The following is a 23,728-nucleotide window of genomic DNA, read 5'->3' as shown; positions in this document are numbered from 1 at the left end:
TGTGGCAGTTCCTGTAGGCGCTGAAGTGAGAGAGAGGCAAGGAGTATGTCACAGCTGAGGCACAAGACACACACATCCCCACACATACACTCATAAAGCATAATATATCCAGTGTACACACACACACACACACACACAAATAAATGTCCACACGCATCCTTGTGAACAGTCATCATCAAGCTTTATGAATACATTTGAAAGTCATGTGTTTCACATTTCTTTCCATTCTTGTGTCTTCATTATGGATTCAGAAAGAACTCCCTATTCTTACACACACACACACACACTCTCACACACACTCTCACACACACACCTCTCTCCCTGCGGTACTTCACTTTATTCATTCTTCGCAGATTAATTCCAGGACGACACTTTTTATGATCCCCAATTTATGTCAGCAGTCAGACAGGCCTCCCCTCTCTGCTGCCTCTCCTCTTATCTCCTCTGCCTCATGTCTCTGTCTCCCTCTACATGTGCGCTCAATGAAACAATGGTACTTTCTAGTAACGAGCAATGAGTTTGTCAGGTTTTAAAAAGAGAGGAAGACAAATGGAGGGAGGGACAAGAGGATGTGAAGATAATGGGTTTCGGTGGTGATTAACATTCCACAGTGGCACGCCAAAGAAAGTGTGACTGTCTTATTGTGTCTTTACTGACAGCCAAATGAACGGAGGTCTGGGGACTGGTTTCATCTGTGCCACAGAGGGTAATAAACATACCATGTCTAATCTACATCTAGGGCGCAGGGGTGGGTCTGTGTGTCTGAGCGTCTGCGCACATATCTCTGTGTAAACTGAGAGTGACACATTCACCCTTTTCTTCTTTTGAGAATAGACCTGCATTTACACAATGCAGCCGGCGTAGCGGTGACTGAGCTCTTATCCTCTCGGTCAGTGAGTCAGCCTGCAAGCTGACTAACCGGTCATTCAGTCTGTCAGGTGGTATCACTGGGTTCCTGCCAAGCTGCTGTGACACACCTGTCACCTGGAGCAAGAGGAACTGATCCTGCATAGTTTGTTTGTGTGTACGTGTTTGTTCAAAGCAGGAAATGGCGTTAGGAAAAAACTACTGAGAATGACATCATTCCTGCTGAGTGAACACAGTTGAGTGTAGGATTTACTGAAATGGTGCTAAGCGTTATGCACACATGTGAAGCTTGCACCTGGCATTGTCATCATTAATTTAACAGGCAGTAAAAAAAACATGTAGTTAGTAATGAATGTAAATGGAAGATAGATATAGTTATTGCTCTATTTCTATAAAATATCCACTTGAGTCGTGGAATCCAAGTATATAACTGGCAAGTGCTTAAATGAATCTATGTAGTCTGTGTTATTCATTTCAACTGGAGCTGAAATGATGTATTGATCAATGGATTTGTCAATCTGCATAAAATTGAAATTGATCAAAAACTGTTTTGAGTTGTTTAAAACTAAATTGTTACCTAGTTACAGTCTCAAAATTGTGAGACTTTGCTGCTTTTCTTCTTCTTATGTGATAATTAACTTACTGACGAAACAAGCAATTTGGGGTTTTGGGAAAATGTAACTGGCATTTTAATACAGTTTTGACATTTTACGGACCAAAACCTAATTGATTAAAAGAGAAAATAATGGGTAGGTTAATCCATAATGACAATAATTTGCAGTCCTCATTTCGACTGTTTGCTGTGACAATTGCTTAAAAAACACAAACTTTAAAAAAGACTTGTTGAGAGTTGTAAAATACTGGTTTTAAATATGAACCAATCACAACCAATAACTATTTGCAGTTAGTATTCATTCATATAAACAATTCTACAAACAAAATATAGCCCTTGTTTTTATGAACAAATAATACAAAATATTAACAACTTGTAAATATTTCTCTTCTGTGTTAATATTTGATGGAAGAGCCTATTAAAGTTCAATGTAGTATTACATAGGTGACCACAATGGGAATCAAACACTTAGTAAGTGCCATTCTGAGTGATAAGAGGACCTAGATACAATTCTGCCTCAGGCTTTATCATCAACACTTCCTTAACTTTTCATGCTGGATATAGGCCACAAAGGCCTAGCTAATCAGGTAGTCTGTCTGGAGGTTGCTCATGGATTCAGAGCTAAGATCAGTTGATTCTCCCCAGTCCCTGACTTTGATCCTAATGTCTCATCCACACTCAGATCAAAATGTACATCCGACTTTTCCCTGCTGTTCCGCTGGGCTGTGCATGCACCCGCACACAGTCAGGTGTGCTTTGAAAGCTGAGCAGAGCAGACAGGTTTTTGAGCTAAGTTAAGCCATGGATTAAGGAGAAATTTACTGCCCAGGTGTGTGTAATAGTATCTATTTTTGACTCTGCCTTCAGAGAGAAATGCCTGGTTTTTCCTCAGAAAGGCATCAAAACCCCTTGCATCATCCTCGCTCCTTTCGCACAGGTGCTTTTGTAATCCACACACACTCGCAGGCACTTTGAGTGCACACTGTGTCTTGTCTCTATTTGTGAGCATTCTGGTGAGTGTGTGTGTGTGTGTGTAAATGTTGTCTACACATGTGCTGTGTGTGTGTGTGTACATGTATGTGACTGCGTTGGGTGTGTATGAGTGTTCCCTCTCTTCTTGCGTGCCTAACTGGCTCTGACACATCTGTGGCTTTTCCAGGCGAATCAGGGCCGGTGCCAAACTGCCAAGAAATCAATGCAACAGACTCTGCTCTCCTCCTTTCCCTTCATATTCCTCCCTCTCCCTGCTCCTCAGTCTGCCCCCCTATTTCTCTCTCAATGTCTGTCTCTCTCTCTTTTTTCTCCCTCTGTCTTGCTCAGAGCCCTTATTAAAAATGGAGTGAGTGTGTGCTGCATATTTAAAATGGTCATGGATGGATTTAAACGGCTGATGGTATTCAGTGTCTCCTCAGGGAGCTGCTATGAGCCCTTAAGCTGACTCCTCTGACTGGAGCCTGACTGACTGGTGAGCACACACTAAACCTCTAATAATGACTTGTGTACACACAGTCAACCCAGCGCAGGCGTGCACGCACACACAAGACACGCACACACACACAGGCGGGCGTGCACATGTGTACACACTCATTATGTAGCACACACTGCTTAGTTGTGACAAGGACGCTAGTCACGTCCGTTATGCATGGAATGGTTGCATTGTGATGTGCAAGAGATGGCGTGTGCGTGTGTGTGCGTAGGCTCATCGGTCAATAACTCATTAGTTTGCCTGCTTTGATGTAGCAGTGTGTAAATGTTTTTTAACTGTATTTGAAGACACTCTTATGGGTGCACAGGCGTGTCAAAGTGTGTGTGTGTGTGTGTGTGTGTGTGTGTGTGTGTGTTTGTGTGTGTGTGCGCACGCTCTCAACGACAGCTAGGGTAGATGTCACACTGAGCCCCTTCAGGTTGAGCAGCAAGTGTTTCTGTCATGTTGTCTTTCATGCCGGCTTGGATTTGGACTCCAATCTGCCGCCTAAGTGTCCTTCACTGAAACATTATTGATTACTCCACACACTCTCCAAACACCGAACATAAATACTGCCGCTGTGAAACACGCACAAACTTACACATGCACTGATAAACAGATGCCCCTGCACAGAGGGGAGGGCAGGAGGATCTGAACAGGCAAAAATGAGAGGTGGAGGAGATTGAGGAGTTTGGTAATGCATGAATATTCAGATGAATAGTGCATAAAAGAGCATTTCCAATAACTAACCTGCGCCTGCAACCATTTTTGGTTTGGAACAATGAGATCAGTGGCATTGCCTTCAGTGCATTCAATACACGGAGGAGGATGAGAATGTAGATTTATTCATTATTGATGCTGCAAGGGTTTTTAACGGCGGCTACTTGGTGTAATTCTGTTTGATGTATGTATGGCAGTTTTATGTCTTTCATCCGTGACATGTGAGGGTTAAAGCGTGTCCGTAAATGTGAATATTTGCATCTGTATGCATGCATTAGTAAGCACGTCAGTTTGGATGTTGATTCCTGTGTGCACTTGCGCTTTTGTGCTCCTGCAAGGCCCTGACACGTGTGTGCCTGCCAGCATGCATGCTCACGTTTCTGTGTCTGTAAATTCAAGGCACTGGCCGGTGAGTTACAGCAGCACTGTAGTGTGATCTATCATTGACAGAGCTGTACACACTCAGACACAATGATGACCTCCGAGAATTCTGACACATGCACAACAGTTGCAGAAATCAAAGGAGGTACACATATCTGTTTTCCAACAACAGTTTGTTTTTTATCCTCAGATTTACATAAAGAAGTACATATTTTGTGTGTAGTGCAGTGAGTGTGTGCATACAAATTGTGCCAGAATATAAGTTGCATGCACTTTACAAATGCATAAATCACCAGCACTCCATGCCAAGCAGCCAATCAACTGCATTTAAACACTAATGAAACCATTCTTTATTCCAATACAGATAAATTGAACCCTCAGTGCTTTCTTTTCCACCTTCCCATCTCTTCTGCGTTCTTTTGTTTCTGTGTCCAACCGCTGCCGCTGGCGGTGCATAACTGAATGGCGATGGAGGAAACGTCTTTCTTAATGAGCATTTGAATTCGAGTTCGACTCGAGCGTAGTTTTTGGGTGTCTCGACAGCTCGCATTGTTGTGGTTTCTCTCCGGGGCCATGGGATGAAGAGGAAAGTGAATGAATGTGGAGAGCGTGCAGGGCCATTATGGCTCTGTGTGTCATTAATCAGTGACTGATGAGAGGCAGTTTGAGGGAGAGATGGGCCCTATTACTGCTATGGCACTCTAAGGACTCTGTGCGAGGCTCTTTTAGACTGCCTACTCTGCGGTCAACAATACAGCAGGTACAAACACCGTTAACAACACTTGAAAAGAAAATCACTACCCCCCCCTGAAAAACAAAACAAATTCTGCATGAGGATCATTAGTTTTATGATGTCAAGCTGAAAGAGGGTGACATTTTTAACTTTTCTTTTGCCACCCATACTGGTCCCTCATCTTCTTCGATTCTTTTTCCTCCAACACATCTTGTACTTCTCCACCCTCCAGCTTGAATCTCCTATTCTGTCAGTTCTTTCCTATATGTTCCACACTCTCTCCCCTCCTTCTCCAGCTCTGTCTCTTCCTCTGTGCGTTGTTTCCTTTCTGGCAGTCTGTGTGAGGAACTTGGTATGAGGGCAACATGAAGAGCACTCTCATGTGAGTCGGCGAGAGTTGAGAGAAACGAAAGTACTGACTCTCCTTTCCTTTAGAGAAAGAGGGAGGAAAGGAGCAGTAGCTAAGTCTTAGACATTATTTTTTTCCCTTCCTTATATCTCAACATTTCTACACAGCGGGCTGCTTAATAGATTGCGGTACACAGAGGCTATTACAGTGTAGCATCCTTGCTGTAGGGAAGAAATCTAGAGGATAGCAGAGTTAGGGGTTGTATGTGTAGCCGAGTGGTGGGTAATGAGGTGAGAGTCCCTTCTAGCCAGAGGTTAGCAGTGGTTAGGAGGGCAGGTAAACATACCAGCTGCTCCCGACTGCCTGGCCTCAAGGCCGCGGTGACACTGGTAGTGGAGGAGAGAGTGGTGCAGGGGTGGGGGGGTGAGGAGAGAGGAAAAAGCAGGGCGAGAAGATGGATGGGAAGCCTAAAGGCATTGTGAGGTAAACTAGGCAGCTGGATATTCTCAGATTGCAACATTTACTGTAAGTTACGGTTTTAACCTGGGGTGGCGAGGTTACCTTAAAAGTCAGTTTCCATTACAGTTGCTAGCAACCTCATTTTAAATTATAATCAGTCAATAAGATTCAAGAAATGACTATGGTTACCGGATTACGTTCAGGTTTACAGATATTTTCTTGTGGCACATTTAATAGAAATGTAGGACACTTGCTGCTGTTTGAAAAACATTTTAGTTTCTTATTTTCACTCTTAAAGGAATAGTGACATTTGGGAAATGAGCTTATTCAGTTTCTTACCCAGAATTAGATGAAAAGATCAAGAAGATCTCAAGTATGGAGTTATATATCCAAGATTTTATTAGCTTAGTTTAGCATTGAGAAGTAGCAGGAAACAGCTAGCCTAGCTCTCTCCAAACCTCAAAAAACTGCTTGCCGGTGCACCTAAATGTCAATAATTAACATGCTGTATTATGTTTATTAAATCTGTGCACAAACAGAAATGTCAAAATTACATTTGTTGGTTTACTTAGTTACCTGCTTGAACTATTTCTTGTCAGTTATATGTTGTAACTCACACTAAAGCTACTAATTGTCATTTTTACATGTCTGTTTTTGTACAAATTAAACACAAGGATATTCACCAGAGAGCTTTCGAGGTAGGTTTTTTTAAAAAAAACCTTTGGACAGAGACAAGCTTGTCTTCCCCCTGTTTCCAGTCTTCATACCAAGCAAAGCCACTCGCCTTCCAGCTCCACTGAACACACAGACATGACAGACAGTGGTATCGGTCTTCTCATCTAACTCTTGGCAAGAAAGTCAATATATGCATTTTAAAAATGTCAAACCATTTCCCCCAACTTTGATTTTTTTTTTAGGGCTGGGCGAAAATATAATCCTATAATTCATTGACTTTCTGCGGAGTAGTATGATGATGATATTATTTTGTGATATTGTTTTACAGGAATGTTCCAGATGATTCTAAGCAAACTGTAATTAGAAACTAACAAAATCAATTATTTATGTGTTTGTTTTGCATTTATAAAGAGAGTTCTTCTGATATAATGTTTAGCCGTGTAACATAGATAATTACACTGGACATCAAATAATTAATTTATATGTGATTTTGCATACATTTGATATATCATGATATGATTGATTTTAGCCATATCGCCCAGCTCGAACTGAAGACTTTGTCTTAAACTACATTTTATATATTTGTCATAATTTAAATGATAGCTTTATTTTACTGATGTATTTTATATTACATTACTGATGTAATCAAATCTTAAACAGCACAAAAAAATATCTGTAAATCCATTACTTTTATTTAGATGTTATCTATTGCTAGACACTCGACTAAAACATATGCAAATCAGTTTTTTCTAAGTGGCTCCAGTCCTTGAGTTGTTTACATTTAGATCACAGATTGCATCTTTAAATATATTCCTGGAAGTAATCATCTACTTGTCAGAACATAAGAATCAGAGGATAGTATAATCAATCATTATTCAACCATAGTAATTACAGAATTTACTAATCAAGTACAGTCATACAAGAAACATGTAGCATTTTGATATCACCACTGAAGTTCTGAGATAGTGGTGTAATGTTTAATTAGTTTAATGTGCTCTCATGAATGTGACAGCAATCTGACCTGTGCTTTTTAAGCACTTGTTACTCCTCTGCCAAGTATCTGCTCGCTGTTTTCAGCTCTACCTGTTACATCCTACCCTTCTCTCTCTGTGTTTGTGTGTGTTTGTGAGCGATAGAGGGAGAGAGAGAGAGAGAGAGAGAGAGAGAAGGAGAAACAGAGTCCTTGTAGTACAACAGATCATTCATGTCCTGAGTGGACAGCTACATTTGGCTAATGCAACCCCGCTTTCTCTGCTGGCTACAGCCGACCACCTCAGTGCCAGTGTAAAGTGGACTGTAAATATTGACAGGGAGACAGCAAAAGCCGAACAGCGACCTTGTCAGAGAGGGAAAGAAAGAGAGAGGGAGATTCAGGAGAGGGATGATGGAGGCATGGAGAAAAAGAGAGGGGGAAGAGATAGAGAGAGAAGGAGAGAGAGTTCCTGCCTTCTCCCAAGGCAACTGAGTGTGCTTTGATGCACTGTGGCAGGGAACACACTGTCTCCCCAGAGAGGGAGAGGGAGAGCAGCGTCTCACACACACACACACACACCATGCAGAGTTTTCATATACCACCACACAGCTTTTTAAAATGTCAGAACGCACACACCCACACTTGCATACACTGACACTAGGGCTGAGCAATAAATCAATATTATATTGATATCGTGATACGAGGCTAGATTTCATCTTAGATTTTGGATATTGTAATATCGTGAAATGGCACAAGTGTTGTCTTTTCCTGGTTTTAAAGGTTGCTTTACAGTAAAATGATGAATTTTCTGAACTTACCAGACTATTCTATTATTTGCCTTTACCCACTTAGTCACTATATCCACATTTCTGATGAGTCATCCCTTCAATATTGTTGCAATATCAATATCAATGTGTTTTGTCAAAAATATTGTGATATTTGATTTCGTCCATATCACGCAGCCATAACTCACATGCAAACTTGCAGTTTATTTTATACAGTCTATGGTACACACGGTCATAGTCTCAGTGACATTAATTTAATCCTCAGACGGTTGAAATACATGAGGTAAAGCTCTGGAATAACAGTAGATTAGAAATGACCAACATCACTGATCTGCCCAAACCAAAAGCTCTCTCTCTCCTCTTCTCTCTCTCTCTCTTGTGCACACACACAAATAAAATTCAGTCAGCATTTCCTTCCATCAGATTGGTAGAGTCTGCCTCTCTCAGAGCCGTTCAGCCAGTCGTGTTGTCCGAACAAGCGCAATCAATTTGATCTGATTTGCTTTGTGCTGAAATGAATTGTAATGGCATCATGAGTGCAGTGAATAGTAAATGGCAATGATGGTGACGGTGATTGTGGTAGTGGGTGTAGCAGGTCTTCAACTGCCATAAAATTAATGTCAGAAGTAGCTGCGCCACTCAACACTGTAGCACTTGCATTGATTGTGAATAATTTAAGTGTGTGTGCGTGAGGTGTAGATGTGTGTGTTTTCAGGCCTGCATTTGATGTATATATCCTGCCACAAGCTCTACTTTGTTCTGTTTTTTCTACCTTTTGTTTTTTTTTCTTTTTCTTTTCCCTTTTGCTCTCCCCTCCTCTTCCCTCTCCCATATTTTCCCCACTCTATTCTGCGTAGTTATCTGTGCGGTTGATTATTGGGTTACTGTATTACCAGGGTGGTAGGTAGGTGTAAGCATAGCTCAACCTGTATGAATGCATCAATAGATGGATAGGGGTGTATATTTTACCAAGTTAACCTCAGAAATCTAAAGGCTAGGATTTCTCTTTTTCTCTTAGTGAGCAATGAGATTACATGTACTGTTCTTTATCTTAATCTCTTTCAGAGGCCATCAATTCATTCTGTCCTAATCTCATCTCCAGGCACTCTACTGTGACCGGGGTAGCCTTGTGTTGTTTCTATGCCAGCTGAGTTCTCAGTGAAAAGCACCAAAAGGCTTGAGTTTCAGCTGAAACTGGATTGTCTCGTTCACATTCAAAACTTAAGGGAAAATCATAACTTTCCACTGACATCTCAAAAACAACAAAGAAAAAACTTGCTGCTATTAAAAGGGAATATTAAATCAAAAAAAAATGTTTGCTCCTTCAAAGACATTATGGTGGTGGGGTGATCAAACGCTGTGGATTTATATAATTAAATAGACTTTTCTCATTTTACTGAAAAGCATACTGGAGAGCAACTTGAAAGATGTGAGGGAGGAAAAGAGGGAGAGATGACACACAGCACAATTCATGAGCGAGACAATCACACAACATCACCGCCACATGGCTAAGGCTGCGGCCCACTGAGCCAACAGGACGCCTCAGGCTTTGGATATTTTGGTCAACAACTGTTCCTTTTTGAAAAGTCAAGCTAACCCATTAGGAATGAATTTGATCTCAGCTACAGTAGGATTGTTTTTTCAGTGACCAACTAATCTTTTAAGCCAAGACCAACCTCACGTCTATCTGAACCTTTTTCCTCTAGTGCAGGACTCTACAGGATGAAAATTTCTGAGTTTAAGGTTGGTTAGTGGGCTTTCAGTGACATGCCGTGTGTGTGTGTGTCTGCACAGATTTGTGGAAGAGGTCAGGGAGGGTAATAAAAACAGGCTTATCTCTACTCGTTAGGCACAGGAGATAAGAGATGCAGGGGGAGACGCTGCAGATTTGTGCTGTCGTATTACCGGGCCACACAAGCGAATCCCAAATTACACCGGTGATGGAGCAGGATGACAGGAAAGAGGGATGAAGGGAATGAAGGAGGGATGGATGGAAGGAGAGGGGAGGAGGCAGAGATAAATGCAGCAAAAGCCCGCCCTGTACGGGGGAGCTGAGAATAGGCCAGCATGTTAACCTTAATCCCTTCGGGGAGAGCCGTAAACACACAGGAAGAGAGAACAAGGGATTGAGTGGAAAAGAGAGGGATGTGAGATCTTTGTCTTCCCGCTCTCTCCTTCATCCCCTCAGCATGTGATCAGTCAGTTGCAGGCAGCTGCTGGGAAATCCCTCTGTACTTATCTGAAGCCAGCCTCTTAATCATAGCCTTCATCTCACTTGGCTCTTCCTCACACTCCTCTCTTTTGATTCCTCTCTTCCCACCTCCTCTCTCCTTAATGTCATTCTCCAAAAACGCCAGTGTTTGGACCCCGTCATCCCTCCTTGACTCATCTCCCAATGAATCCTCTTTCGTCAAGCACTCCCTCCTCCTTTCAGCTTTTCCGTCAGTGACTCAGGCACCTAGGTTTTAAGGAGCGCTGATCTGTCTACTTAATTTTTTTTTCCCCCCCTGCAAAAGTATTTTGAGACAGAAATGAAGAGAGGAGGTAAAACTGAAAACTCCTGCCACTGGCTGCAGTACTGCGGCCGGAATTCAGTCATGCATCTTAAAAGCTCCAGAGATTCTGCTGGTATTTTCAACCTGCTGAAGTGGGTCTGTGGTAATTTCAGACAGTTTCAGCCAAGCATCCAGCCTCATCTCCTCTCCCTTCACTCCCTCCTCCTCCGTGCCCCGTGGGAGAGTGGTGGTCCATGGTTGACTGGCTGTCCAGGAAGGCAAGTGTGAACGAAGGAGGGCTCGCATACAGGAAGAGATAGATGTGTATCTGACTGGATAGCCCCCGCATTGATCTGCTCAGAGGAATGGAGCTGACCTTTAACTGAGTTTCAACCGTGGACCACCTCCTCATTCACTGTAAAGGAAAACACCTCTTGATTCAGATGGAGATACAACTGCTCTCCACCTTAGGGCTCCTCTCCACTGAAATAAAATTTGTTGTTTTTGTCTGCTGCTTGGATGCTTAAATGTATGTAGATATGTCTTTGTGTATGCATGTGATGTTGGTCTGGAAAGGAAAGGCAGCAGGGCACAGGGGCACGCTTGCAGACCAGCCCGTTTGTGTAAATATGTCAGACTGAGTGACGAGGATACGATACAGGATGCCAGCTGCCTCTTAATACAATGTTGTGTGTGTGTGTGTGTGTGTGTGTGTGTGTGTGTGCGTGCATACATGAGTGTGTATTTTGTGTTTGAGCGTGCATGCATGTGTGTTTGGTATTAATATACTCTATATGCGTGGGTAAGTGCATGTCTGGTTGCATGTCCTTGGCAAAGAGCTGCAGGGATTTAAACAGGCCCAGCAGACGTACAAGTGCATGCACACACATACACACACACACATACGTCTCTGTCTGTGATATTTCATTAGCGCAAGACATGGGTGGTGTCCAGGGCCAACACAGAGTGCACGGCTCTCGAGTCAAGTCATTCACAGACTCACTGCACCTCAATCCTTAAAATTGGCCTCCTTTCCTGCAGCTCGCTCTTCTCTCCAGAGGTTATCTGAGAGGAAGGAACAGCTTTCTACCTGAAACCTGCTGAGTGAAAATGGCATTGGTTGGATAATGACGCCCTAAGATAAGGCAGGCAAAAGGGGGGGACCTCTATAGAGTTTCAAAAAAATCCCGGGAGGCAAAATGGAGGAGGGTGGTGTGATGATAAACAGACACGGCACTGGAATGAGGAAGCAGTAACACAAAAACACAAGACAAGGCAGGTTTCAGGTTTAGAATGAAAATCCCCTGTGGCTGTTAAGTGCGTTGATTTTAAAGAGACAGAGCACCACCATGTGGCAGATGGATTATACTACATGAAAGTGATTTTATGTGCTGAGGCGTGAAGCATCTACTGCCAAATACAGCTTGCAACAGTTGGAAATCTAATAGAGCCTGAACGTCTGCAAGGACTTCAAGTCCAGTCTGTCTCTTTGGCTCGGGTCTTTTGGTTCTTTTTGTTTTCTCTGTCTAAATCATATCTCCATTCTCATTAAACACTCAGTCTGCAGAACTATCACGACTTTGAAATGCCACAGTAAAATGTTCTCCACACTCCTTGTAAAAACTGACTGCTACTGACTAATTATTTATCATTCTTCATTTTAAAGTCCTTGTTCTTTTACTATCCAAAGTCTGTGTTTTGTGGCAGAGCTGAAACAAAGTATGTTTTACAAGCTCACAGTTAGACACTTTTTAAGATTCAGGCTGTTGCATGAATAATTAGTTTTCATTTCCTGCAGCCGCCATCCTGAATATCCTCGCCAGCAGAATAGCTGCGTGTCCTCGTCTCTTTATTACAGAACAGCTGAAAAACTTTAATAACCTTTTGGCTGTAAATCCAGTCTCCAAATAATTCAATATTATTATTTTTGATATTTTTGGAGATTGCTGTTGGTGAGGAGTGATTCATTAGTAATCATTATTAAAGAGTTCAGAGAACTGTATCAGTTTATGGAACTTTTACAAAGAGAAATATGTTGGTAATATCAAGATATTGTGCTAACCAGTATCCTAGAAAATATCTTGTCTCTTATCACAGTACAATTAATATCGCAATCACCTATTCTTATATAAAACTCCATTTTGCAGTGGAACTCATTTTATGAAAATGTAATTTAATACATTATTATTCTACTTTTTTGTGTTAAATCCACCATAACATTTGCAATATATTGAAATAGTCACAAAAATACAGCATATTGCACATCATATGTTGTTATTTAAATCCAAAACATTTAGCTGAGCTGTTTTATTATATATATATTTATATCTTCAGTTTTTTACAGTCTTACTGACTAAGCTGACAGGTACATCTCTTATGGTACAGTATTGGGAAAGTACTTAAAGGAAATGTATAATTCATGTTTGATTTAAATCTTGAGAATGAAACATATTCCACTCCATGTTTGAGTACCGTGGCAGTGTGTCGCCCTCCAGAAACAGAAAACTACTTTAGATGGAATGAGGGCACCACGTGTTGGTTTTGATCCCAAGATAGGTGCAATATAAGTTTCTGCACTAGAGGGAAAAAACAATGTAAAACTGATTTGCAGCCTACAGACTAAATCCAAAGCAGCATAATTAACTCAGTTCACCCCATCAAAAGATTTTTTTCCCATTTATTATATCCATAAAAACATAGAGTAACCAGGGAACCTTTTTGTTTCATCTTTGAAGAGACGGAAAGCTTATGGATTATTGGTGTGACTCCACAGATTAACGTGCATGTTGTGCTTTTTCTTTTTTTTTTAATTTCTTGTCTTTCATTTTCTCATTCAATCAAGTACAACAAACATCCCAAATCATGACAATAACATGACACAGAATTAATGTTTGTTTCAAATAAATGCTTTATAAATGACTCGCAATAAGAGTAAGGACAACCAAAGCTAGTGTGCAGGGTCAGAGGTCAGAGATAATAGAGTGGGCTGTAATGACTAGTAGGGAAGGAGATGATCATTAAGACACTTCTGTATGTATGAAAAAATGAAAATTATTTTTAGGAGATATTCAAAGAAGTCTATTGTTAGAGGAGAATTGTAATTAGAGGACTAACAACATTTAATCATGACCCATCCAATTACTAGGACCAGAGTTTGTTCTCATCAAATGAGCTTCAGATCCTCTCTGCCCTTTACCGCCCCCTCATTAGCATAATCCCCTGGGAATACCGGGGGGATAATGAGCCGGGTTGCACCTTCAGTAAACATACAGAGTGTGTGTGTGTGCGCGTGTGTGAGTGTCGTGGTTCATGTTAAATGTGGTCATGGTTCATTAGTGGAACCTCTGCATGATTCCTCTAGTTCTTCTTAATCACCCATGTGACTTGACACTCTAATCAAGACCCCTTCTGTACTTCACCAGCACAATGTTGCACATAGCTACACACATACACACACACACTCTGTCTCTTATATACTCATTACTGATGATTCCCTTTTTCCTTATTAGGCCAGCCTTAGTCATGGGTCTTACAGTGTTACAGCTTCAATTATCTGCCCTACAGTCTTGCACTATGTAAATAAACCTCTTTTTATGTTTTTATGTCAAATAAGAAGTAGGTCACAGGATAAATCTAGGGTGTTGTAAGATGATCAACAAAATAGGACGGATGACTTTCTATAATTTGAGGATTTGAAGGCCTAAAGGTTACAACGTATCCCATGGCTTCTTCTTCTTATTCCTCTTCTTCTTCTTTAAAGCAACTAAATCGATATTTTCCATAATAACAATGTATCAACTGATGCAGTTAGCGACTCGCTGGTGAACATAGTGGAGCACTTAGCAGCTAAAGAGCCACATATTTCCCACAGGAGCTGTTAAAGACCACAACCAGAACTAAAAGAGAGTGAATATTGGCCTTAGATTCACCAGGTGGAAAGAAACACGACTCCAAATGAATAATAATGTTGCTCCTTAACAGCCAGATGTGTAAATAAGTAACCATTTACTAACAAGTTCAACATATCTCCCTGAAAGGTTATGATGTGTCACAACTGTTTTCGCTGCTGCAAGTGGCCAAAAAATTCATTAATGCAGGTTTAAAGAAATAATTTGATATTTTGGGAAGTACTTGCTCTCTGGCTGTGAGCTAGATGAGAAGTATGAAACCACTCACATCTGTTTCTTGGCTTTGAGAAGTTGCCAGGTAACCCAGATGAGAAATAGTTCAGCACCATCATTTTTTGTACACATTTAAACCACAAAATGCAACATGTTAATTAGTGAGCTTTAGAGATGCTGGTAGGCAAATTCTGTTACCTTCAGACAGAGCCAGGCTAGCTGTTTCCCCCAGTTTCCAGTCTCTATGCTAAGCTAAGCTAACCAGCTGCTGGATGTGTGTATTTAATTGACAGACATGAGAGTGGTGATTCTGCGCCAGAAAGCGAATAATCATATTTCCCAAAATGTCAAACTATTCCTTTAATTGTTGCTTTTTTTTTCTCCCTGTGAAATACTGGATTGTTTTACCTTGTCTGGCTTTTAAAGGTTATTCAAATGAAACAATCTGAATCACTGGTGGACCTGCTCACAACTCATTGACATATACAATGAGTGACAAGGGGCTCTGACTAGATGTGGTTTTATTTTAAAGGTTATAAGGCAGACAGATATGGGAAAAACTGTGAAAAAAAAGTATTTAAAGTATAGCTATATTATCAAAAGGACTTTAGCACTATCTCCTGGCTAAACTGGGAATCTACATCCATTCTCTGATGTTGTCTGATGGTATTTTCTCTCTTTCCACAGAAACTCGTCTCCCAGAGAAGGGTGCCACCACAGGCAGCATCATAGGAGCCATCATCGGGGTCATTATACTCTTGGCCATCATTGGAACAGGCATAGCCATGTACCGCAAACACCGTAACAACAATGCAGAGTGAGTATCTGTGTGACCGAATATGTTCAGTTCACTTCACTTTTGCTTTTTTCATGTCCTGCTGTTTGTTCTGTGTGCTGTTTGCAAATTGCTCCATTAGATGAAATGCCACGCAGCATGTCTCATGTTTTTGTGACTCACTAAACACGACAGCTGTGTGTCTTTGTGTTTCAGTGGTCCACCCAAGCACAAGCCCCCTCCACCTAAGAAGACTAACAGCTCCGCTAACAGGGTGAGTCACTATTGACAAATGCTTGTAAAGACAACAATATAATTAACAAGACACTTGTGTCAGGTTTTTTCTACCCAGAGGGTAGAAAACTGTGAGTGAAGCTATCAAATTTTGTTTTATTTCCTGAAAAATACTGATTGATGTGTGTGTGTCCTCCTCAGCAGAACACAAATGCCGCCCCAGTGGCTGAGGAGAGACCTCTGCAGAACCAGTTCTACACTACCCAGAGTGGCGAGCCAGTCACGGTAAGAGTGTGTGTTGCTTAAAAGTACAAAACATGGCATACCGTCAGATCCCTGTAACTCAAACGGACATTATAATGGGTTTTTTTTGTAAGTTTGAGAACATGCACACGCAATAAGATGCAGACCAGTGGAAACATTTTCAGCTATTTTGCCTTTATCAGGGTGATGTCTTACATACAGTTCTTTAATCAGTCATGTGATTTATAGATTACCATAGATACTAAATATACAAAACATTACCATAATCTGTTTGAAACTTTCTTTTAAAGAATACAATATTTAGTTATTGTAGATACATTATTCAGACAACAACTTAGAATAATGTCATTCAAAACAGTTCCAAAAATGAAGACCTCAGACATCGTGTATGCATAATGAAGTGTTTAATTAAGACTCTGCTGATTGTCTCAAACTGTGGGGAAAAAAATTGCAAGTTTAATTTTGCAATTTGATTCTTCTTTAAGGGATCATTGAGGTTAACATCTCGGGACGATATTGGAAATAAGTGTTTTCACTTGTCTGTAATCCATAAATAAATCGTATATCATATCAAAATTTAAATAATTAGATCCTTTATTTCTTTCAAATATAGCAGATTTGAATTCATATTTGTAAATACATGGATGAGAATTTAGATGTGTGTCTTTGATCTATTTTATCTCACCATTTACTATTCCATCCCCCAGAATAAGATTGTTAGTACTGAGCTTGCAGTCTCACTGTCTCAGTTTAGCTTGATACACAGACAGAAGCTAGTGGAGAGGAACTTTAAATCTTTATTACTAGAACAAAGTGGCACAGAGTATTTGATACTGATTCACCCAGACAAAGACTTCATCATCATGTCTAAATTTTCTTTGCCTTTATTCTCTTTTACTGCATTTGTTTTCTTCTTTTAACACTGTGTCTTTCCTACTGCTCTGTTGTTGTTGATGTGTAGAAGTTCTTTTGTCAATTTATATCTATATAAAGCATCTTTGATTGCCTTTTAAAAGCACTTATAAATAAAATGCATTATTATTCATGAAGGATGACGTCTTTTACCTTTGCTTGTTGCAGGACCTGGATGCCCACCATGATGATACTGATGATGGTTACGGTGAAGATGAGAGGGAGCAATACTACTCTGCTGCCCCCTCTGGCTGGGATGATCCCAGACACAATGAAGTCCCGCCTTTCTACATGCGCACAGACAGTGACCCCCAGGACTATCATCAGGCCCCCAATGTCAACCGCGGGGACAGCTTTGTCTCGCCCGCCATGTTTGTGTGAGGATCTGAGGGGGTACGAGAAGACATGGTTGTGTGCTTGTGTGTAAATATGTGTGTGTGTGTGTGTGTATGAGTGAACATTTCTCCAGGCTTAAATGAGACAGACATTATTTTAGCTCTGTGATGACTTGTGAATGTGAACATTTGATGCTTTGAATTTTCAAATCTGTGCTGCAGACATAAGGAGGTCTATTTTTGCCTCTTTTTTTGAAGAATATTTATCTGGGATTATTTCGCCAGTAGTCTTTATTATGAAATAATCAGATTCAACTGTGTGTTTAGAATTTTACAGTTTTTAAACTCTGATCCACTTGAGCCAGCAAGACACAAAATGGTGCTCATGCATGCACATCTGTCACAGACAGCTTTAAAAGAGTATGATGACATCATTATCAACTATGGATAAGGCAAAGACAATGTTTTAAATACTTTTTACTGCTGAATGTCACTTCACAGTTAGGACGCAGTTTAAAGTACACTAATACATTGCAAGAGCCTGAAACAGATGAAGGTCTCTACACCAAACTGCCTAGCATTATCGACTATAGAGCTGTCGTGCACATCACGGTCACTGACACAGCTTGGTTATCAGAAGCACAATATGTAGGTAATACATGTTACCTCTGTCTAGTCGTATCTGTCTGTGTTGTTGGTTTCCAAACCCAGCTGGCATGAAGTCAGTGTAAAACAGGCACCCTGCGGACAAACTATTAGCTGCAATTAATCAGCCAGTGCTGAGACAAGACTCACACACTGTGACGAAATCAGGGTGTGTAAAGAGCTGTGAGGGGAGGGTGGCTGTTAGAGCAATATTACATATGTGTGTTAATGTTTGATTTGATTAGTTATTGATTTTATGTCTTAAGCATCTGGTCTTTGCTTCCTCGTGAAAATGTAATGACACTCAGACAAAACTAAAGAGCTAGTGATTGCTTGAACTTGGATGTACTGGCCTGTTCTTTTGTTCTTTTAACTGTAACACTTTTATTTACTGATTTTTTTACTTGCATCCATCCATAAAGCCATAGTAACACGGCACTCAGTTGCTCAAACAGTGAGTAGAAACAGCGTTGTGTTTTTTTGGGGTGGATATTTTTTACTTTAAAAAACTGACAACTTTTGTGCTATTTTTTTCCTAATTCAGTTTGTCTACCAGCATGCTCAGATGGATTAGAATAAATCTGGATTATATCCATGAAATCTGTTGCAATTCATCTCTAGTGGAGGATTAAATAGTTCTTTATGGAGTTCAAATCAGGGTTGACACAGAGCCTGCTAGTATACTGATTTCTCCGTCCATTATCAGGGTTAAAGGATAAACGGGTCAGTTATTTTAAGGTAATTTTTTTTCTACTCCATTATGATATCAGAGGTGTCTTTATGTATGTTAGTGCCAACAAGATGTGTCTTTTATCAAATTGCCTTTTGAGAAGATTGATCTGTTTTCTCTTTTATTGAATGATGTTGGTTGTAATCTATTTGACTCTTCATGAATTGTATTTTGAAAGTCATGTAGATAGTTATTGATTCAATAAACATTTAAATTGTTCCTGGTTAAATCAGTTATCTTGAGTTTGTCGTGTCCTTATTCATTGCTGCAACTGATATTTTTCACCTCAGTTCTAATTCCACTTTTTCACCATGTGGTAGCAGTATAGACTGAAAATATAGGAGAGATTAGTACAACTGAAAATGCTGCAGCCCTCACTTGCATCTGCTAATATCAAATGCAAAAAACTCACATTATTAGGGAAGAAAAATTAGTGCTTTAAGTATTGCTAAATTTTGATTTGATATCACTGTGTAACATTTATCCATAAATAATAAGGGAGCATGTAAGCATGAAATTGCACACTGCAGCTGCAGTACCAGCAGATGTCCATGTGAGGGCTCTAGATTTTGAAAAGCTGAAAATGCAGAAGGATTTTTTTTTTGCACACCTGATACAGAGGCAGGCATTTGTTCTCTGTTTCCTCTCCTCTTGTCTGACTCATCTCTTTCTATCTTAAGCTGCATATCCTGCAATCCCGTACTCACAGTCCATGAAAAGTCTACTGCCATAAGAAGAGAACCATTTTTAGATCAGTGTGATTCATTTCCAGCTCTGAGACTGCACCAAAAAGATCCAAAATGTCCACCCCTGTAAATGCAGTATATAAAGATTACATGCATAACCCTCCTGCACCACTGACTCACATGTTTAAACCCCTTGTGTCTCAAAGCTTATCCATATTAATTGGCACAGAGTGCAGCAGTGTCCTGAATGAGCTGGGGCTGGTGCAGATTAGCCTGTGGTACTGCAGATGAAGGTGAGGCCTGACCAGCAGCCCAACATGACTCTGCAGTCTGTTTCTCTGCCTGTATTCTGGTCACACAGGTAGATGGGTATTCTAGGAAGAACTGAATGTGTAAGGGCTGACAATATATTGCTGACAATATATTTTGCAGCTGAAGGCAATACAAGACTTAATGCCAAGGTCAGTTCGAGCTGCAGCTGGTGTGGAAAACTCTGACTTGCATTCTGTGTTTCATCCACACTTAGAGATGGCTTCTGTGAAAATTCTTTGTATTATTTCTAATTTTAGTTGAGCTGCAGTACCCTACTGTATGGTGGTGTTGCAAAGTACATTAAGGTACCTACAATATAAATGTCTTGATCAATAAATATGATCAGGGAATTGAGCAGGAGTTGTAACTCTCTAATGGCTCTGTGTGTATTGATTGAAGGAGTGTTCCACGGGTATGTTGGGAATGCACAGACTGTCAACTGTGGACAAGCAGACAACGAGAGTCAATAAGTTAGTTCAGAGTATGTTTTCAGGGTCAAATAGAGTTGACCATAACAGAATTTAACAAATTCTCGAAGGGAAAGTGTTCTCAAGCCTTAGTCTGTTACTTTTCTGTAAACTAGCAGTGATCCGTGCACTTGTGGCATTATGGGATTAACAGACTTTGTGAATCGGTAGCCAGGTAATGAGTGAGGGAGAAGGCAGAGAATAAACCTCTCATGCCTTCAATGCTGCTAAGCTGGTTAAAAATAGAGGCAGAAGAGGAGGGATTGAGAGAATCGGGGTGGACAGAAAAGATGGGGGATGGAGGAAACGACTGATTTGACTTGCAGTAAAGTAGGTGAGCGGGGATTTACCAGGTGACCTTGACTGCCAGTAGAACAAATGTGAGGCAACTTATGTTAAAGGAACACAAAGAAACATGCATCATGCAACCAAGGATATTCTGAGTGCTCTTTGAACCACTAGCAACCCCACCTGATGGACAAACTCTGCCTATAGGCTCATCATGTGTATGACTATGATGAGCATGTTTGGCTGTATGCTGTTGGCTTGGTTGGTGAGTACAAAGACACACACACACTTATAAATACAGGCCTGGTTTAGCCTAATGAGGCTGAGGACACCTTGAATGACCTTGATTATCAATTTGAAGTGCTTAAAAGAAAAATAAATGAAAGCTAACTGTAATATTTAAGCAGCAATTTAATATAGTTGGATCATAGCCTCTCAAAGGAGAATAAAGACATTTGGTTCAGTGTTGGAGTAGTCCTTTAACCTTTCACAGCTTATAAGACGAGGAAATAAACACGTGATTGGACCCCCACGGAGACAGCATGTGTGTGTCTATAGGTTTGCAAACTTGCATGTGTGTGGGGGTGCTGATAGTGGAAAAAAATAAAGACTGTGTGAGCAAACGGGTTAAGTGGATTAAAATTTAGCTACGCACGGTTGTGGCCTTTTCTTTCCACTCAAGTAACTAACTGGAGGTATGAAATCCCCTGAAAACTCCTCACCTGTTCTCAGCCTCGTCCCCCTCTTTTATTTTTTTTTTTCACTCCCTCTGCCATCATCTCTCAACGGGGCTATTTCTGTAAACACCAGGCCAGAAGGACACACTGTGTGAGAGGAGAGCAAGAGGACGACGGAGGCACGAATACTGGCACCATGGTGAGTGACACTGCCAAGGCGCCCTTGCAGTAGGAAAGGCATGCGAGTCTGAAGAGGAATGGAAAGAGGGAGAAACCGATAGAGCGGGTGGAGTAGATAAGGGGCACAAGCTGTGAAAGAGGAAGAGAGAGAGGAGCTTTGGGGATTAAAAGAGAAGCTGAAGGTGGAGGGCAGGCGAGGCCAACGGACAGCTGGGGGAGGCCTGGCGCAGCTCAGATTGGTCCAAATTTGTATGTTACTTGCCTCCTGATGTTCTCACTTTGAGAACTTCTATATTGGTGCTATTAAATGTGTTAGTTACATGCTATGTAAGAATATAAATGTATAAAACCTGAGGGAAAATAAGCAAGCATTTAATGTTTTATAAGAAAATGTATTCATAACCAATGCAGAGTGACAGATTTAAAAGTAGAATAAAGCAAGGCTATAAATATCTGTCAAAGGACTTTAGTTTTTAGAGACCAAACAATGTGATTGGCCGCTAATGCTGTTCCACACATGCTTTGTATCAGCAAAGAAACAGCCCTCTTAATTTTAATTAAACCTTCTTGACACAGTTGTGATATTACAGTTCTTGTTAAGTTGCAGTTGTCTTCAGCAGCAAAAATCAATATTTAAACATCACACAATTAACATACTATGACGGAAACAAACAACTCGAACAAACAGTGTCATCCGGCGGGCAGACTGATCAGATAATGGTCCTACAGTGGTATTCAATATTATAGCACTTTGCTCTCTGCGTGGCCTGAGGCAGAACCGGCGCTGACACATAGTGAATGCAGCTACACTATGTTTTTCCCTACAAGGTGATGTAGGTTATCTAATAAGTATCTAATTTGTGATTAAAGGAAAGGATTTGAAATTTTCATCCAAATTCATTTGTGTAAGGAAAATGTGAAGCCTGTGTAGCTGTCACGAAAGAATAATGCTCATGGTGGTGATGTCAACACTTTAAAGACACTTTGTATGATATTACCTGGTCTCTGGTCTGAAAATGGACAGTCTGGTTAGGTGTAGGCACAAAAATGACTTGGTTAGGTTTAGGAAAAAATCATGGTTTGGGTACTCAATTAGGATTAGGAAAACATTGTGGGTTTGGGTCGTCAGTCCGATGTTGAGTTGACCCATCCATCCACCCCATCCTCCTTCTGATGCTCTATAATAACGTCACCTTATTATGCTCATGTCATAATTACTACAGCCACTAGAGGGCATCTGTCACGTGAACGTAAACATGTCGTTTTGGAGCACTTACTGTAACAACCATAGACTATAAAAAATACGGACGTAGCCACTGTGACATCACTCATAGGTTTCTGAAGAGCAGTTTTGAAGCTCAAAGTGGGTGTCTCCCGCCGTCGCCATCTTGGCAGTGCCTGACTCCACCTAACTCCCAGCTAATCCAAAATGGGCAAAGAGGTGGAGCTGAGGTGGGCCGAATGAAGCCTGGTTGCTGAAACAAGCCACCTGGCAGCTAGCGACCTGTCACTCAAAGCGGCCACGCCCTTTATTATGCACAACTTTAGGGCTTAATAAAATTTAAACAGGTGAGTTATGAAAAAAATTCACCCCCTGTGCAGTTGTCATGAAAGGGGAAATTAGCTATAGAGACCAAAACTGCTTTTTGTACTGGGCTGTAAACATGTTTATTTCTGCTGTAAAGTTGGGCATTTTAACATTGGAGTCTATGGGGATTGACTCGATTCTGGAGCCAGCCTCAAGTGGCCATTTGAGGAACTGCAGTTTTTGGCACTCCCATATTGGCTTCACTTTTTCAGCCCAGGAGCCCAGGATGCTGTAATTTTCCTTGAGATGACAAGTGTGTCTGCAAGTGATTATTACAGGATGATAGTGAATGCCAAAATGTGGTGTAATAGTAGCACAAGTAGAGATGACTCATAATGTCAATAATCAGTGATGTCAGTGACACAGCAATATCTGTCTACAGTTTGCTAACATTAACCACCCTAAGCTGCTGGTCATACCAGACCCACTAAAGTGGTTGCAGCAAAACCCCTGAGTGTACTGAAATAAGCAATGGTGTGTTTTATTTGTTATAAGAGAGGAAGGATGTTGTATTTCTTCTTTTAAAACGTTATATAGTGTTGCTTTAAATCAAATTTCTTTTCAATTTAAAAAAAAAAACATGCTGAATGCTGAAATGCTTTCTCAATATATTACACTTTAAAGTAAAGGATGTAGTGTGAAAGAATAATGTATTCAATCCAGGTCAATGCTGAGAGATAAATATACACTATATATAGTAAGGCAAAAAATAAAGTGCTCGTGAGTCAGTGGTGAATGTGTTTATATGTGTGTGTGTGTGACATTTGCCGTTTGTTTCCCCAGGGCAGTCATGATGCCAGCTGGTTTAAAATGATTGTTAATATTTAATGCTATCAGCTCAGGTTGCATCATTCCTCTGTACCTGCTGAGTGACTCCCTTTAACTGTCTCTCCACATTTTCTCATTTAAAGGGATGGGATGTCCAGCATGCCCTTTAAATGTCTTCCTGGCTGAACTCAAATCTCCCCGTGCTCTCAGCTTGCTCACAAATTACGTTAT

At 40.7% G+C, this 23,728-nt stretch overlaps 1 protein-coding gene across 2 annotated transcripts in view; it reads left to right on the top strand.

Moving 5' to 3' along the window:
• The window catches only part of si:ch73-22o12.1 (nectin-2), a 78,446-nt gene extending 59,683 nt beyond the window's left edge, over positions 1 to 18,763 (top strand). The window contains exons 7-10 of one of the 2 annotated variants that reach the window (XM_042422980.1): positions 15,324 to 15,453; positions 15,628 to 15,685; positions 15,850 to 15,930; positions 16,990 to 18,763. In XM_042422980.1, the coding sequence (XP_042278914.1) occupies positions 15,324 to 15,453; positions 15,628 to 15,685; positions 15,850 to 15,930; positions 16,990 to 17,202 (482 nt within the window). In that variant the 3' untranslated portion in view covers positions 17,203 to 18,763. Of the gene's footprint in view, positions 1 to 15,323; positions 15,454 to 15,627; positions 15,686 to 15,846; positions 15,931 to 16,989 lie in introns of both variants that reach the window. The other variant, XM_042422979.1, reaches the window with a different exon arrangement.
• Positions 18,764 to 23,728: the final 4,965 nt, after the last annotated feature.

The sequence above is a fragment of the Thunnus maccoyii genome, chromosome 10, assembly GCF_910596095.1.
Source record: "Thunnus maccoyii chromosome 10, fThuMac1.1, whole genome shotgun sequence".
NCBI lineage: Eukaryota > Metazoa > Chordata > Actinopteri > Scombriformes > Scombridae > Thunnus > Thunnus maccoyii.
The sequence above is the reverse complement of the archived record's forward strand: the minus strand, read 5'-3'. Positions and strand labels throughout refer to the sequence as shown.